Here is a 15,688-nt window from a genome sequence, read left to right on the forward strand (position 1 = left end):
TGAGATTAGAACTTAGCTTTCTGTGTCCCCGTAGTTATCTGCTGTGGAAGCTGCAGAATATGTTGTTCTGACGAAAAAGGGAGTCTGTCATCCTTGACTGTCGCGCACACTGGTACCGTTCTTCTCTTGCCTCTCTTCCTCGCGAATTCTTTGGTTGCTACACACATATCTGCTTCGACAGATAATTGTAGTAGCGGCTAGAAGAACTGCTGTCGTCGCTTTCGTGGGAGCCACTGTCTGTATTTCGTAATGGTACGCCGAGCTGTTGCGGATTTGTCTTGATTGATTTCATTCTTGAGCATCTCAGGCAACTGTTCTCTTGATATCAAAGCCGTGACTGAAGTAACACAGTGCTACGCAATATAACAGGCAGCAAATGTTACCAAGAGATGGCCCGTCCGTGATATTTAAGACTGGTCCACCTTCTTGTCAGTCTGAGTGTATAAGAGCAGCGAGTTTCCTCTCTCCTTTGTCCTAGCTTTTAGTGTTCAGCACTTTGCCTATCAAGTCATTGCGGAATGTCAAGTTCCTCTTCAATCCCATCGAATTCTCAAATGACAAGTGACATCCTAGTAGCTCTAGGCATCAGGCATCAACACTTTGCAAAACAAGCTGCACTCTTCAGTTCGCTTGAGAACCTATTTCCTGACAATTTTCTCAATGCTCATTTACATATTCATGTATTTGTAGTGTGCTAGAGGCTACAGTTACTGCGCTAGCTGAGAGACAACATTCTCGATGCAAGTTCAATCATCTTCTGGCGGCGATTCTTCAACAGTAGACCTATTAAACGAGATTTTCATGTGTATACTGTTCGTATTAAGATCGGTCTTGATACCATGGTAAATACCAGTACATGGTTTTTCAAGAACTTGACCATCCGGTAGAGTGAAGACCGGCCACTGACACTGTTTTGTTAGTGTCCGTGTAGACTGATTAGTTTAAACTTTTCTCCGTGCCTTGTGGTTGCTAAAGGCTAAAAACACTTGGATGGTGTGGGGAATGCATCATTCCAGTTCACGCAAGAGGTCAGCTAAACGAGATAAATAACTATAATTCAGAATTAATTCCTTCACCTCGCCATCTTACTTATTGAAGCGAACACCGATAGTATTTACTGGAACACACAACAATGCTATTCGACGTAACTAAACTTGGCAGAATCTCAGCAGGTCAAGGTGTGACAATCTGTATTTACTGATGTAGATGTCCCAGTAATACAACACAAACAGTAACTCTCGGGTTTTGCTGGTACTATGAGGAAACTGCCCAGGTGGCTCTTGATATCTGCTGTCAAACACATTCCCCAGATTACATAAGAGATTTTAAACACAAGCGGACCTTAGATTACACCATTGTGCTTAACGCCTGACATGCAATGCGTGGTTAGAGATTCTTCGTCAGAGTGTCACAAGAAGTTACTGATTGTTTCGCGCTCTCCGGATGCTGTGCTACACAGCAAGGTACATCCAGCACCGCTTACTTCGTATCGATCCTCTACGCTTACCATATATCTTGACCACGCCAATATCGTTTGTAAGAGTATAGAACAATACGCTGATAACTCGAAAATGGACAATAAATGTAATGTAATACACTACCTTCGCGTTGAGTAGAATAGTAATAGCTTGGACAGACAAAATGGAGTAATACCTTTTGTCTTTTTACACAGCTCCCGTGGCAACACAGCCATGCAACCCGTCTCCATGCGGTCCCAACAGCCAATGTCGGGAGATTAACGGCCAGGCTGTATGTTCATGTGTGCCGGGCTACCTTGGAAGCCCACCGGCGTGCAGGCCAGAGTGCGTTGTGAGTTCCGATTGCAGCCAGAATGAAGCCTGCAGCAACCAGAAATGTAGAAATCCTTGCCCAGGAACGTGTGGAATTGGGGCTAAGTGTCAGGTGGTGAATCACAACCCTATCTGTAGCTGTCCACCGCGCCACACGGGAGACCCTTTCACCAGATGCCTGCCCATACGTAAGAACCATACTGATGAAACATTTCTTCCTGTCATATCAGAAAAACAATGTAAGCTACTACTTTGTTCTTCTCACACATTGGTTTTTCCCTCATGCAGCTGATTCGCCGGTGAGCAAGCCAGTGAACCCTTGCCAGCCGTCACCATGTGGTCCAAACGCTCAGTGCAAGGTAGCTGGAGACAGCCCCTCTTGCTCGTGCCTGCCAGAATTCAAAGGCTCGCCACCAAACTGTCGGCCTGAGTGCGTCAGCAACAGCGAGTGTGCCAGCCATCTGGCCTGTATGGGGCAGAAGTGCAAAGACCCCTGTCCCGGAGCTTGTGGATCAAATGCTGAGTGCCGAGTGGTCAGCCACACGCCTACGTGTGTGTGTGCGGTTGGATACACTGGAGACCCGTTCTCTCAGTGCTTTGTACAACGTAAGAATGAACTCCTGAGTCATTTCTCTTGTATTTGTGCGATTGTGGATGCAAGTTCGTGCAGAGGATAATTGTGACTTGTGGCTTTCAGCTGTAGCCGTGCCCCAGGAGAGGCCAACGCCCTGCTCTCCGTCGCCATGTGGTTCGAATGCAGTGTGTAGGGAACAGAATGGCGCAGGATCTTGCACTTGTCTACCAGAGTATGTGGGCAATCCATACGAAGGCTGTCGGCCAGAGTGCGTGGTGAACACTGACTGTGCTCCCAACAGGGCATGTATTCGTAACAAGTGCCAAGACCCATGCCCCGGCACGTGTGGCCCGAATGCAGACTGCCAGGTGGTCAATCACCTGCCATCGTGCACATGCCGGCCGGGATACACTGGAGACCCGTTCCGATACTGCACAGTGCAGGCTAGCGAACGTAAGGACCAATTTCTCTGCTGAAATACTTTATCTCTGTGGAGTGAGTTATTTGGTAACCATGTGTTCTTTCGGTTGTATTTGTATGGCTGACTGGCCCTTCTATTGCGCAGCTGTGGTAGCTGAACCAGGAGATCCGTGCAGCCCATCGCCATGTGGTCCTAACAGCCAATGTCGCCAAGTGAATGGGCAGGCTGTGTGCTCATGCCTACCGTCGTACATTGGCAGTCCACCAGGCTGTAGACCAGAGTGTGTGGTGAGCTCCGAATGCCCGCAGAACCGAGCCTGTGTGAACCAGAAGTGTGTGGACCCCTGCCCTGGGCCGTGTGGCCTCAATACTCGCTGCCAGGTGATCAACCACAGCCCAATATGCAGCTGCAAACAAGGATTTACCGGAGACCCCTTCGCCAGATGCCATCCAATTCCACGTAAGCTTCTGGAGCCTTAGGTTTTTCTGGTGTGTGTGATGCAATATAGCCTTGGTGACAGCGCAGGAATGACCTAGAACGTTGTCTCTTTTCTCTTTTTAGCTCCACCTCAGAGGCCGAGTGCCCCAGTAGTTGTGAATCCTTGCATCCCATCACCATGTGGGCCGTATTCTGAATGTCGTGATACAGGTGGCAATCCTTCATGCTCATGCCTGGCAAATTACATTGGCGCTCCACCAAACTGCCGTCCCGAGTGCTCCATCAACTCGGAGTGCCCCAGCAACAGGGCTTGTATCCGGGAGAAGTGTCGTGACCCATGTCCTGGGTCGTGTGGCATTGGCGCACAGTGCAGTGTGATCAACCACACCCCAGTGTGCACATGCCCCGAGGGGTACACAGGAGATCCATTCACCAACTGCTTCCCAAAACCGACAAGTAAGAAAGCTTAAACTACGCAAAGTATGATTTCAAATTAATTTCATGTGGCAGTAGAAACTCCAGATTGTGTTCACGTCAAACTCACTTCGTTCTTCAAATTGCTTACAGTTGCAGAACCTGTGGAATCGGACCCGTGCAATCCTTCGCCTTGCGGGCCTAACGCCGAATGCCGAGATGGCAGTTGTACTTGTCTTCCAGAATACCAAGGAGACCCATACACTGGTTGCCGGCCAGAGTGCGTGTTGAGTACTGATTGTGACAGGACGAAAGCTTGCATCAGGAACAAGTGTGCTGACCCCTGCCCAGGAACTTGCGGACAGGGTGCTCGATGCGACGTAGTCAACCACATCCCCATCTGTACCTGTCCAGAAGGCACCTCTGGAAATGCCTTCATTCAGTGCCGGCCTATTCCACGTATGTACCAGATGTATAGTGATCTACTCCGTCAGCATCTGTTGTGGGGGTTGGGAGGAACGGTCTGGACATTCGCGTATGGAAATTCTCTCACAATAAATATAAATGTACCTGTCACGCTCTCATTTCTCTTATTCACTGTTGGTTTGCTCATAAAGAAGACCTTTCCAAACTGTGGGGTTTTCGGCGGCTGTCTGTCATACGGTTGGGAACGTTCAGCGGCTATGCCTCGCCTTGTCATGGTGATCGTTATCATCACCACTTTGTCTTTGGAATGTTACCTCACTACGCAATATGTGTTTTACCTTTATACAAGGAAAATTCTTCCTTCTATGCTTTATTGTGTCTCTAATGCTCAGCAGATGGATGATCGTCCCTCTCTTCGCCAACTGAACTGTGAGTTCCGAGAAACCGGCGTGTATAGCCACGCTCCACTGCTTTTTGCGCACACAGCTTTTTCCTGCTCCATTTCAACATCAAAGCGGTGGAGCTGCAGAGCTAAATCAGTAGTCAAGCATCCCAAACGGACAGTGGCTCATAGGTGTATGATAGCCCCACCGTTTTCTTTGCCTTATTGCATTATTTCAATAAAACGCTCTGTGGTACAAATATGCAGTGGTGGTGAAACATAGGCAACTAACATGGCTGATACAATTCAGGGCCTGCCAGATCAAACTTGTCTTTCCTCATGATGTCGGGAGGTGGTTGGACAGGCAAGTTTGTTTTCCCTACGTTTGGACGTAATACATTCAGTCAGACGGTCGTTGCACTTTCAGTTGTACAAGAACTATATCTTGTCCGTTTCCATCAGGTCTACGTGTTGCTTTCCAAACCCGATTATGAATGTGTGGGTTTACGTGCAGGAAGTTAAATAGCACCTTAAAGCGTTATGTGCAACTCGCCTGGAATGTATCTGTCCCGGTAAGAGCGAGTCCATTCTTCTCATTTTCTGCGTTCTGTTAGAAAAGATGCGACTGAAGTGTTCATTGTGCAAGTAGCAGCAATTATACAACAGGATTTGTGTGGTCACTCTTTGAAGCGTGAAATTCATTGTCTTTCTATCGAGGCAGCTTTGCATTAATAGAACTGGATTATGGGGCTAAAAGTGTGCAGGTTGTGGCGTTTCGGATCGTTGCCAGTCGATAGATGTAGTGAGATTAGAACTTAGCTTTCTGTGTCCCCGTAGTTATCTGCTGTGGAAGCTGCAGAATATGTTGTTCTGAAGAAAAAGGGAGTCTGTCATCCTTGACTGTCGCGCACACTGGTACCGTTCTTCTCTTGCCTCTCTTCCTCGCGAATTCTTTGGTTGCTACACATATCTCTGCTTCGACAGATAATTCTAGTAGCGGCTAGAAGAACTGCTGTCGACGCTTTCGTGGGAGCCACTGTCTGTATTTCGTAATGGTACGCCGAGCTGTTGCGGATTTGCCTTGATTGATTTCATTCTTGAGCATCTCAGGCAACTGTTCTCTTGATATCAAAGCCGTGACTGAAGTAACACAGTGCTACGCAATATAACAGGCAGCAAATGTTACCAAGAGATGGCCCGTCCGTGATATTTAAGACTGGTCCACCTTCTTGTCAGTCTGAGTGTATAAGAGCAGCGAGTTTCCTCTCTCCTTTGTCCTAGTTTTTAGTGTTCAGCACTTTGCCTATCAAGTCATTGCGGAATGTCAAGTTCCTCTTCAATCCCATCGAATTCTCAAATGACAAGTGACATCCTAGTAGCTCTAGGCATCAGGCATCAACACTTTGCAAAACAAGCTGCACTCTTCAGTTCGCTTGAGAACCTATTTCCTGACAATTTTCTCAATGCTCATTTACATATTCATGTATTTGTAGTGTGCTAGGGGCTACAGTTACTGCGCTAGCTGAGAGACAACATTCTCGATGCAAGCTCAATCATCTTCTGGCGGCGATTCTTCAACAGCAGATCTATTAAACGAGATTTTCATGTGTATACTGTTCGTATTAAGATCGGTCTTGATACCATGGTAAATACCAGTACATGGTTTTTCAAGAACGTGACCATCCGGTAGAGTGAAGACCGGCCACTGACACTGTTTTGTTAGTGTCCGTGTAGACTGATTAGTTTAAACTTTTCTCCGTGCCTTGTGGTTGCTAAAGGCTAAAAACACTTGGATGGTGTGGGGAATGCATCATTCCAGTTCACGCAAGAGGTCAGCTAAACGAGATAAATAACTATAATTCAGAATTAATTCCTTCACCTCGCCATCTTACTTATTGAAGCGAACACCGATAGTATTTACTGGAACACACAACAATGCTATTCGACGTAACTAAACTTGGCAGAATCTCAGCAGGTCAAGGTGAGACAATCTGTATTTACTGATGTAGATGTCCCAGTAATACAACACAAACAGTAACTCTCGGGTTTTGCTGGTACTATGAGGAAACTGCCCAGGTGGCTCTTGATATCTGCTGTCAAACACATTCCCCAGATTACATAAGAGATTTTAAACACAAGCGGACCTTAGATTACACCATTGTGCTTAACGCCTGACATGCAATGCGTGGTTAGAGATTCTTCGTCAGAGTGTCACAAGAAGTTACTGATTGTTTCGCGCTCTCCGGATGCTGTGCTACACAGCAAGGTACATCCAGCACCGCTTACTTCGTATCGATCCTCTACGCTTACCATATATCTTGACCACGCCAATATCGTTTGTAAGAGTATAGAACAATACGCTGATAACTCGAAAATAGACAATAAATGTAATGTAATACACTACCTTCGCGTTGAGTAGAATAGTAATAGCTTGGACAGACAAAATGGAGTAATACCTTTTGTCTTTTTACACAGCTCCCGTGGCAACACAGCCATGCAACCCGTCTCCATGCGGTCCCAACAGCCAATGTCGGGAGATTAACGGCCAGGCTGTATGTTCATGTGTGCCGGGCTACCTTGGAAGCCCACCGGCGTGCAGGCCAGAGTGCGTTGTGAGTTCCGATTGCAGCCAGAATGAAGCCTGCAGCAACCAGAAATGTAGAAATCCTTGCCCAGGAACGTGTGGAATTGGGGCTAAGTGTCAGGTGGTGAATCACAACCCTATCTGTAACTGTCCACCGCGCCACACGGGAGACCCTTTCACCAGATGCCTGCCCATACGTAAGAACCATACTGATGAAACATTTCTTCCTGTCATATCAGAAAAACAATGTAAGCTACTACTTTGTTCTTCTCACACATTGGTTTTTCCCTCATGCAGCTGATTCGCCGGTGAGCAAGCCAGTGAACCCTTGCCAGCCGTCACCATGTGGTCCAAACGCTCAGTGCAAGGTAGCTGGAGACAGCCCCTCTTGCTCGTGCCTGCCAGAATTCAAAGGCTCGCCACCAAACTGTCGGCCTGAGTGCGTCAGCAACAGCGAGTGTGCCAGCCATCTGGCCTGTATGGGGCAGAAGTGCAAAGACCCCTGTCCCGGAGCTTGTGGATCAAATGCTGAGTGCCGAGTGGTCAGCCACACGCCTACGTGTGTGTGTGCGGTTGGATACACTGGAGACCCGTTCTCTCAGTGCTTTGTACAACGTAAGAATGAACTCCTGAGTCATTTCTCTTGTATTTGTGCGATTGTGGATGCAAGTTCGTGCAGAGGATAATTGTGACTTGTGGCTTTCAGCTGTAGCCGTGCCCCAGGAGAGGCCAACGCCCTGCTCTCCGTCGCCATGTGGTTCGAATGCAGTGTGTAGGGAACAGAATGGCGCAGGATCTTGCACTTGTCTACCAGAGTATGTGGGCAATCCATACGAAGGCTGTCGGCCAGAGTGCGTGGTGAACACTGACTGTGCTCCCAACAGGGCATGTATTCGTAACAAGTGCCAAGACCCATGCCCCGGCACGTGTGGCCCGAATGCAGACTGCCAGGTGGTCAATCACCTGCCATCGTGCACATGCCGGCCGGGATACACTGGAGACCCGTTCCGATACTGCACAGTGCAGGCTAGCGAACGTAAGGACCAATTTCTCTGCTGAAATACTTTATCTCTGTGGAGTGAGTTATTTGGTAACCATGTGTTCTTTCGGTTGTATTTGTATGGCTGACTGGCCCTTCTATTGCGCAGCTGTGGTAGCTGAACCAGGAGATCCGTGCAGCCCATCGCCATGTGGTCCTAACAGCCAATGTCGCCAAGTGAATGGGCAGGCTGTGTGCTCATGCCTACCGTCGTACATTGGCAGTCCACCAGGCTGTAGACCAGAGTGTGTGGTGAGCTCCGAATGCCCGCAGAACCGAGCCTGTGTGAACCAGAAGTGTGTGGACCCCTGCCCTGGGCCGTGTGGCCTCAATACTCGCTGCCAGGTGATCAACCACAGCCCAATATGCAGCTGCAAACAAGGATTTACCGGAGACCCCTTCGCCAGATGCCATCCAATTCCACGTAAGCTTCTGGAGCCTTAGGTTTTTCTGGTGTGTGTGATGCAATATAGCCTTGGTGACAGCGCAGGAATGACCTAGAACGTTGTCTCTTTTCTCTTTTTAGCTCCACCTCAGAGGCCGAGTGCCCCAGTAGTTGTGAATCCTTGCATCCCATCACCATGTGGGCCGTATTCTGAATGTCGTGATACAGGTGGCAATCCTTCATGCTCATGCCTGGCAAATTACATTGGCGCTCCACCAAACTGCCGTCCCGAGTGCTCCATCAACTCGGAGTGCCCCAGCAACAGGGCTTGTATCCGGGAGAAGTGTCGTGACCCATGTCCTGGGTCGTGTGGCATTGGCGCACAGTGCAGTGTGATCAACCACACCCCAGTGTGCACATGCCCTGAGGGGTACACAGGAGATCCATTCACCAACTGCTTCCCAAAACCGACAAGTAAGAAAGCTTAAACTACGCAAAGTATGATTTCAAATTAATTTCATGTGGCAGTAGAAACTCCAGATTGTGTTCACGTCAAACTCACTTCGTTCTTCAAATTGCTTACAGTTGCAGAACCTGTGGAATCGGACCCGTGCAATCCTTCGCCTTGCGGGCCTAACGCCGAATGCCGAGATGGCAGTTGTACTTGTCTTCCAGAATACCAAGGAGACCCATACACTGGTTGCCGGCCAGAGTGCGTGTTGAGTACTGATTGTGACAGGACGAAAGCTTGCATCAGGAACAAGTGTGCTGACCCCTGCCCAGGAACTTGCGGACACGGTGCTCGATGCGACGTAGTCAACCACATCCCCATCTGTACCTGTCCAGAAGGCACCTCTGGAAATGCCTTCATTCAGTGCCGGCCTATTCCACGTATGTACCAGATGTATAGTGATCTACTCCGTCAGCATCTGTTGTGGGGGTTGGGAGGAACGGTCTGGACATTCGCGTATGGAAATTCTCTCACAATAAATATAAATGTACCTGTCACGCTCTCATTTCTCTTATTCACTGTTGGTTTGCTCATAAAGAAGACCTTTCCAAACTGTGGGGTTTTCGGCGGCTGTCTGTCATACGGTTGGGAACGTTCAGCGGCTATGCCTCGCCTTGTCATGGTGATCGTTATCATCACCACTTTGTCTTTGGAATGTTACCTCACTACGCAATATGTGTTTTACCTTTATACAAGGAAAATTCTTCCTTCTATGCTTTATTGTGTCTCTAATGCTCAGCAGATGGATGATCGTCCCTCTCTTCGCCAACTGAACTGTGAGTTCCGAGAAACCGGCGTGTATAGCCACGCTCCACTGCTTTTTGCGCACACAGCTTTTTCCTGCTCCATTTCAACATCAAAGCGGTGGAGCTGCAGAGCTAAATCAGTAGTCAAGCATCCCAAACGGACAGTGGCTCATAGGTGTATGATAGCCCCACCGTTTTCTTTGCCTTATTGCATTATTTCAATAAAACGCTCTGTGGTACAAATATGCAGTGGTGGTGAAACATAGGCAACTAACATGGCTGATACAATTCAGGGCCTGCCAGATCAAACTTGTCTTTCCTCATGATGTCGGGAGGTGGTTGGACAGGCAAGTTTGTTTTCCCTACGTTTGGACGTAATACATTCAGTCAGACGGTCGTTGCACTTTCAGTTGTACAAGAACTATATCTTGTCCGTTTCCATCAGGTCTACGTGTTGCTTTCCAAACCCGATTATGAATGTGTGGGTTTACGTGCAGGAAGTTAAATAGCACCTTAAAGCGTTATGTGCAACTCGCCTGGAATGTATCTGTCCCGGTAAGAGCGAGTCCATTCTTCTCATTTTCTGCGTTCTGTTAGAAAAGATGCGACTGAAGTGTTCATTGTGCAAGTAGCAGCAATTATACAACAGGATTTGTGTGGTCACTCTTTGAAGCGTGAAATTCATTGTCTTTCTATCGAGGCAGCTTTGCATTAATAGAACTGGATTATGGGGCTAAAAGTGTGCAGGTTGTGGCGTTTCGGATCGTTGCCAGTCGATAGATGTAGTGAGATTAGAACTTAGCTTTCTGTGTCCCCGTAGTTATCTGCTGTGGAAGCTGCAGAATATGTTGTTCTGAAGAAAAAGGGAGTCTGTCATCCTTGACTGTCGCGCACACTGGTACCGTTCTTCTCTTGCCTCTCTTCCTCGCGAATTCTTTGGTTGCTACACATATCTCTGCTTCGACAGATAATTCTAGTAGCGGCTAGAAGAACTGCTGTCGACGCTTTCGTGGGAGCCACTGTCTGTATTTCGTAATGGTACGCCGAGCTGTTGCGGATTTGCCTTGATTGATTTCATTCTTGAGCATCTCAGGCAACTGTTCTCTTGATATCAAAGCCGTGACTGAAGTAACACAGTGCTACGCAATATAACAGGCAGCAAATGTTACCAAGAGATGGCCCGTCCGTGATATTTAAGACTGGTCCACCTTCTTGTCAGTCTGAGTGTATAAGAGCAGCGAGTTTCCTCTCTCCTTTGTCCTAGTTTTTAGTGTTCAGCACTTTGCCTATCAAGTCATTGCGGAATGTCAAGTTCCTCTTCAATCCCATCGAATTCTCAAATGACAAGTGACATCCTAGTAGCTCTAGGCATCAGGCATCAACACTTTGCAAAACAAGCTGCACTCTTCAGTTCGCTTGAGAACCTATTTCCTGACAATTTTCTCAATGCTCATTTACATATTCATGTATTTGTAGTGTGCTAGGGGCTACAGTTACTGCGCTAGCTGAGAGACAACATTCTCGATGCAAGCTCAATCATCTTCTGGCGGCGATTCTTCAACAGCAGATCTATTAAACGAGATTTTCATGTGTATACTGTTCGTATTAAGATCGGTCTTGATACCATGGTAAATACCAGTACATGGTTTTTCAAGAACGTGACCATCCGGTAGAGTGAAGACCGGCCACTGACACTGTTTTGTTAGTGTCCGTGTAGACTGATTAGTTTAAACTTTTCTCCGTGCCTTGTGGTTGCTAAAGGCTAAAAACACTTGGATGGTGTGGGGAATGCATCATTCCAGTTCACGCAAGAGGTCAGCTAAACGAGATAAATAACTATAATTCAGAATTAATTCCTTCACCTCGCCATCTTACTTATTGAAGCGAACACCGATAGTATTTACTGGAACACACAACAATGCTATTCGACGTAACTAAACTTGGCAGAATCTCAGCAGGTCAAGGTGAGACAATCTGTATTTACTGATGTAGATGTCCCAGTAATACAACACAAACAGTAACTCTCGGGTTTTGCTGGTACTATGAGGAAACTGCCCAGGTGGCTCTTGATATCTGCTGTCAAACACATTCCCCAGATTACATAAGAGATTTTAAACACAAGCGGACCTTAGATTACACCATTGTGCTTAACGCCTGACATGCAATGCGTGGTTAGAGATTCTTCGTCAGAGTGTCACAAGAAGTTACTGATTGTTTCGCGCTCTCCGGATGCTGTGCTACACAGCAAGGTACATCCAGCACCGCTTACTTCGTATCGATCCTCTACGCTTACCATATATCTTGACCACGCCAATATCGTTTGTAAGAGTATAGAACAATACGCTGATAACTCGAAAATAGACAATAAATGTAATGTAATACACTACCTTCGCGTTGAGTAGAATAGTAATAGCTTGGACAGACAAAATGGAGTAATACCTTTTGTCTTTTTACACAGCTCCCGTGGCAACACAGCCATGCAACCCGTCTCCATGCGGTCCCAACAGCCAATGTCGGGAGATTAACGGCCAGGCTGTATGTTCATGTGTGCCGGGCTACCTTGGAAGCCCACCGGCGTGCAGGCCAGAGTGCGTTGTGAGTTCCGATTGCAGCCAGAATGAAGCCTGCAGCAACCAGAAATGTAGAAATCCTTGCCCAGGAACGTGTGGAATTGGGGCTAAGTGTCAGGTGGTGAATCACAACCCTATCTGTAGCTGTCCACCGCGCCACACGGGAGACCCTTTCACCAGATGCCTGCCCATACGTAAGAACCATACTGATGAAACATTTCTTCCTGTCATATCAGAAAAACAATGTAAGCTACTACTTTGTTCTTCTCACACATTGGTTTTTCCCTCATGCAGCTGATTCGCCGGTGAGCAAGCCAGTGAACCCTTGCCAGCCGTCACCATGTGGTCCAAACGCTCAGTGCAAGGTAGCTGGAGACAGCCCCTCTTGCTCGTGCCTGCCAGAATTCAAAGGCTCGCCACCAAACTGTCGGCCTGAGTGCGTCAGCAACAGCGAGTGTGCCAGCCATCTGGCCTGTATGGGGCAGAAGTGCAAAGACCCCTGTCCCGGAGCTTGTGGATCAAATGCTGAGTGCCGAGTGGTCAGCCACACGCCTACGTGTGTGTGTGCGGTTGGATACACTGGAGACCCGTTCTCTCAGTGCTTTGTACAACGTAAGAATGAACTCCTGAGTCATTTCTCTTGTATTTGTGCGATTGTGGATGCAAGTTCGTGCAGAGGATAATTGTGACTTGTGGCTTTCAGCTGTAGCCGTGCCCCAGGAGAGGCCAACGCCCTGCTCTCCGTCGCCATGTGGTTCGAATGCAGTGTGTAGGGAACAGAATGGCGCAGGATCTTGCACTTGTCTACCAGAGTATGTGGGCAATCCATACGAAGGCTGTCGGCCAGAGTGCGTGGTGAACACTGACTGTGCTCCCAACAGGGCATGTATTCGTAACAAGTGCCAAGACCCATGCCCCGGCACGTGTGGCCCGAATGCAGACTGCCAGGTGGTCAATCACCTGCCATCGTGCACATGCCGGCCGGGATACACTGGAGACCCGTTCCGATACTGCACAGTGCAGGCTAGCGAACGTAAGGACCAATTTCTCTGCTGAAATACTTTATCTCTGTGGAGTGAGTTATTTGGTAACCATGTGTTCTTTCGGTTGTATTTGTATGGCTGACTGGCCCTTCTATTGCGCAGCTGTGGTAGCTGAACCAGGAGATCCGTGCAGCCCATCGCCATGTGGTCCTAACAGCCAATGTCGCCAAGTGAATGGGCAGGCTGTGTGCTCATGCCTACCGTCGTACATTGGCAGTCCACCAGGCTGTAGACCAGAGTGTGTGGTGAGCTCTGAATGCCCGCAGAACCGAGCCTGTGTGAACCAGAAGTGTGTGGACCCCTGCCCTGGGCCGTGTGGCCTCAATACTCGCTGCCAGGTGATCAACCACAGCCCAATATGCAGCTGCAAACAAGGATTTACCGGAGACCCCTTCGCCAGATGCCATCCAATTCCACGTAAGCTTCTGGAGCCTTAGGTTTTTCTGGTGTGTGTGATGCAATATAGCCTTGGTGACAGCGCAGGAATGACCTAGAACGTTGTCTCTTTTCTCTTTTTAGCTCCACCTCAGAGGCCGAGTGCCCCAGTAGTTGTGAATCCTTGCATCCCATCACCATGTGGGCCGTATTCTGAATGTCGTGATACAGGTGGCAATCCTTCATGCTCATGCCTGGCAAATTACATTGGCGCTCCACCAAACTGCCGTCCCGAGTGCTCCATCAACTCGGAGTGCCCCAGCAACAGGGCTTGTATCCGGGAGAAGTGTCGTGACCCATGTCCTGGGTCGTGTGGCATTGGCGCACAGTGCAGTGTGATCAACCACACCCCAGTGTGCACATGCCCTGAGGGGTACACAGGAGATCCATTCACCAACTGCTTCCCAAAACCGACAAGTAAGAAAGCTTAAACTACGCAAAGTATGATTTCAAATTAATTTCATGTGGCAGTAGAAACTCCAGATTGTGTTCACGTCAAACTCACTTCGTTCTTCAAATTGCTTACAGTTGCAGAACCTGTGGAATCGGACCCGTGCAATCCTTCGCCTTGCGGGCCTAACGCCGAATGCCGAGATGGCAGTTGTACTTGTCTTCCAGAATACCAAGGAGACCCATACACTGGTTGCCGGCCAGAGTGCGTGTTGAGTACTGATTGTGACAGGACGAAAGCTTGCATCAGGAACAAGTGTGCTGACCCCTGCCCAGGAACTTGCGGACAGGGTGCTCGATGCGACGTAGTCAACCACATCCCCATCTGTACCTGTCCAGAAGGCACCTCTGGAAATGCCTTCATTCAGTGCCGGCCTATTCCACGTATGTACCAGATGTATAGTGATCTACTCCGTCAGCATCTGTTGTGGGGGTTGGGAGGAACGGTCTGGACATTCGCGTATGGAAATTCTCTCACAATAAATATAAATGTACCTGTCACGCTCTCATTTCTCTTATTCACTGTTGGTTTGCTCATAAAGAAGACCTTTCCAAACTGTGGGGTTTTCGGCGGCTGTCTGTCATACGGTTGGGAACGTTCAGCGGCTATGCCTCGCCTTGTCATGGTGATCGTTATCATCACCACGTTGTCTTTGGAATGTTACCTCACTACGCAATATGTGTTTTACCTTTATACAAGGAAAATTCTTCCTTCTATGCTTTGTTGTGTCTCTAATGCTCAGCAGATGGATGATCGTCCCTCTCTTCGCCAACTGAACTGTGAGTTCCAAGAAACCAGCGTGTATAGCCACGCTTTACTGCTTTTTGCGCACACAACTTTTTCCTGCTCCATTTCAACATCAAAGCGGTGGAGCTGCAGAGCTAAATCAGTAGTCAAGCATCCCAAACGGACAGTGGCTCATAGGTGTATGATAGCCCCACCGTTTTCTTTGCCTTATTGCATTATTTCAATAAAACGCTCTGTGGTACAAATATGCAGTGGTGGTGAAACATAGGCAACTAACATGGCTGATACAATTCAGGGCCTGCCAGATCAAACTTGTCTTTCCTCATGATGTCGGGAGGTGGTTGGACAGGCAAGTTTGTTTTCCCTACATTTGGAAGTAATACAGTCAGACGGTCGTTGTACTTTCAGTTGTACAAGAACTATATCTTGTCCGTTTCCATCAGGTCTATGTGTTCCTTTCCAAACCCGATTAAGAATGTGTGGGTTTACCTGCATTATGTTAGATATCACCTTAAGGATGGAAACCACATTATGAGGCTTTTTGACATTGATTTTTTCGAATTTATGTTTCGTGGTTAGAATTAATTAGAAGCTAATCAAGTTTGACATCTTAACATTTATATGTCGAACAGTTTTTGTGAATTTGTTTGAATAATTTCAGTAGAAAATGGCTAAGTTAGGCTGTGATGTTCGCTGAAGAGAGTGAGTATAGTTCTTCAATTGCTTGCAGTG

At 47.9% G+C, this 15,688-nt stretch overlaps 1 protein-coding gene across 1 annotated transcript in view; it reads left to right on the forward strand.

Annotated features, from left to right (window-relative positions):
- Positions 1–15,688, forward strand: part of LOC126253539 (uncharacterized) — a 606,491-nt gene that overhangs the window by 472,793 nt on the left and 118,010 nt on the right. The window contains exons 122-139 of the mRNA XM_049954972.1: positions 1,673–1,978; positions 2,079–2,396; positions 2,494–2,817; positions 2,930–3,244; positions 3,347–3,679; positions 3,791–4,096; positions 6,921–7,226; positions 7,327–7,644; positions 7,742–8,065; positions 8,178–8,492; positions 8,595–8,927; positions 9,039–9,344; positions 12,169–12,474; positions 12,575–12,892; positions 12,984–13,313; positions 13,426–13,740; positions 13,843–14,175; positions 14,287–14,592. Coding sequence (XP_049810929.1) covers positions 1,673–1,978; positions 2,079–2,396; positions 2,494–2,817; positions 2,930–3,244; positions 3,347–3,679; positions 3,791–4,096; positions 6,921–7,226; positions 7,327–7,644; positions 7,742–8,065; positions 8,178–8,492; positions 8,595–8,927; positions 9,039–9,344; positions 12,169–12,474; positions 12,575–12,892; positions 12,984–13,313; positions 13,426–13,740; positions 13,843–14,175; positions 14,287–14,592 — 5,712 coding nt within the window. The remainder of the gene's footprint in view (positions 1–1,672; positions 1,979–2,078; positions 2,397–2,493; positions 2,818–2,929; positions 3,245–3,346; positions 3,680–3,790; positions 4,097–6,920; positions 7,227–7,326; positions 7,645–7,741; positions 8,066–8,177; positions 8,493–8,594; positions 8,928–9,038; positions 9,345–12,168; positions 12,475–12,574; positions 12,893–12,983; positions 13,314–13,425; positions 13,741–13,842; positions 14,176–14,286; positions 14,593–15,688) is intronic.

The sequence above is a fragment of the Schistocerca nitens genome, chromosome 1, assembly GCF_023898315.1.
Source record: "Schistocerca nitens isolate TAMUIC-IGC-003100 chromosome 1, iqSchNite1.1, whole genome shotgun sequence".
Lineage (NCBI taxonomy): Eukaryota > Metazoa > Arthropoda > Insecta > Orthoptera > Acrididae > Schistocerca > Schistocerca nitens.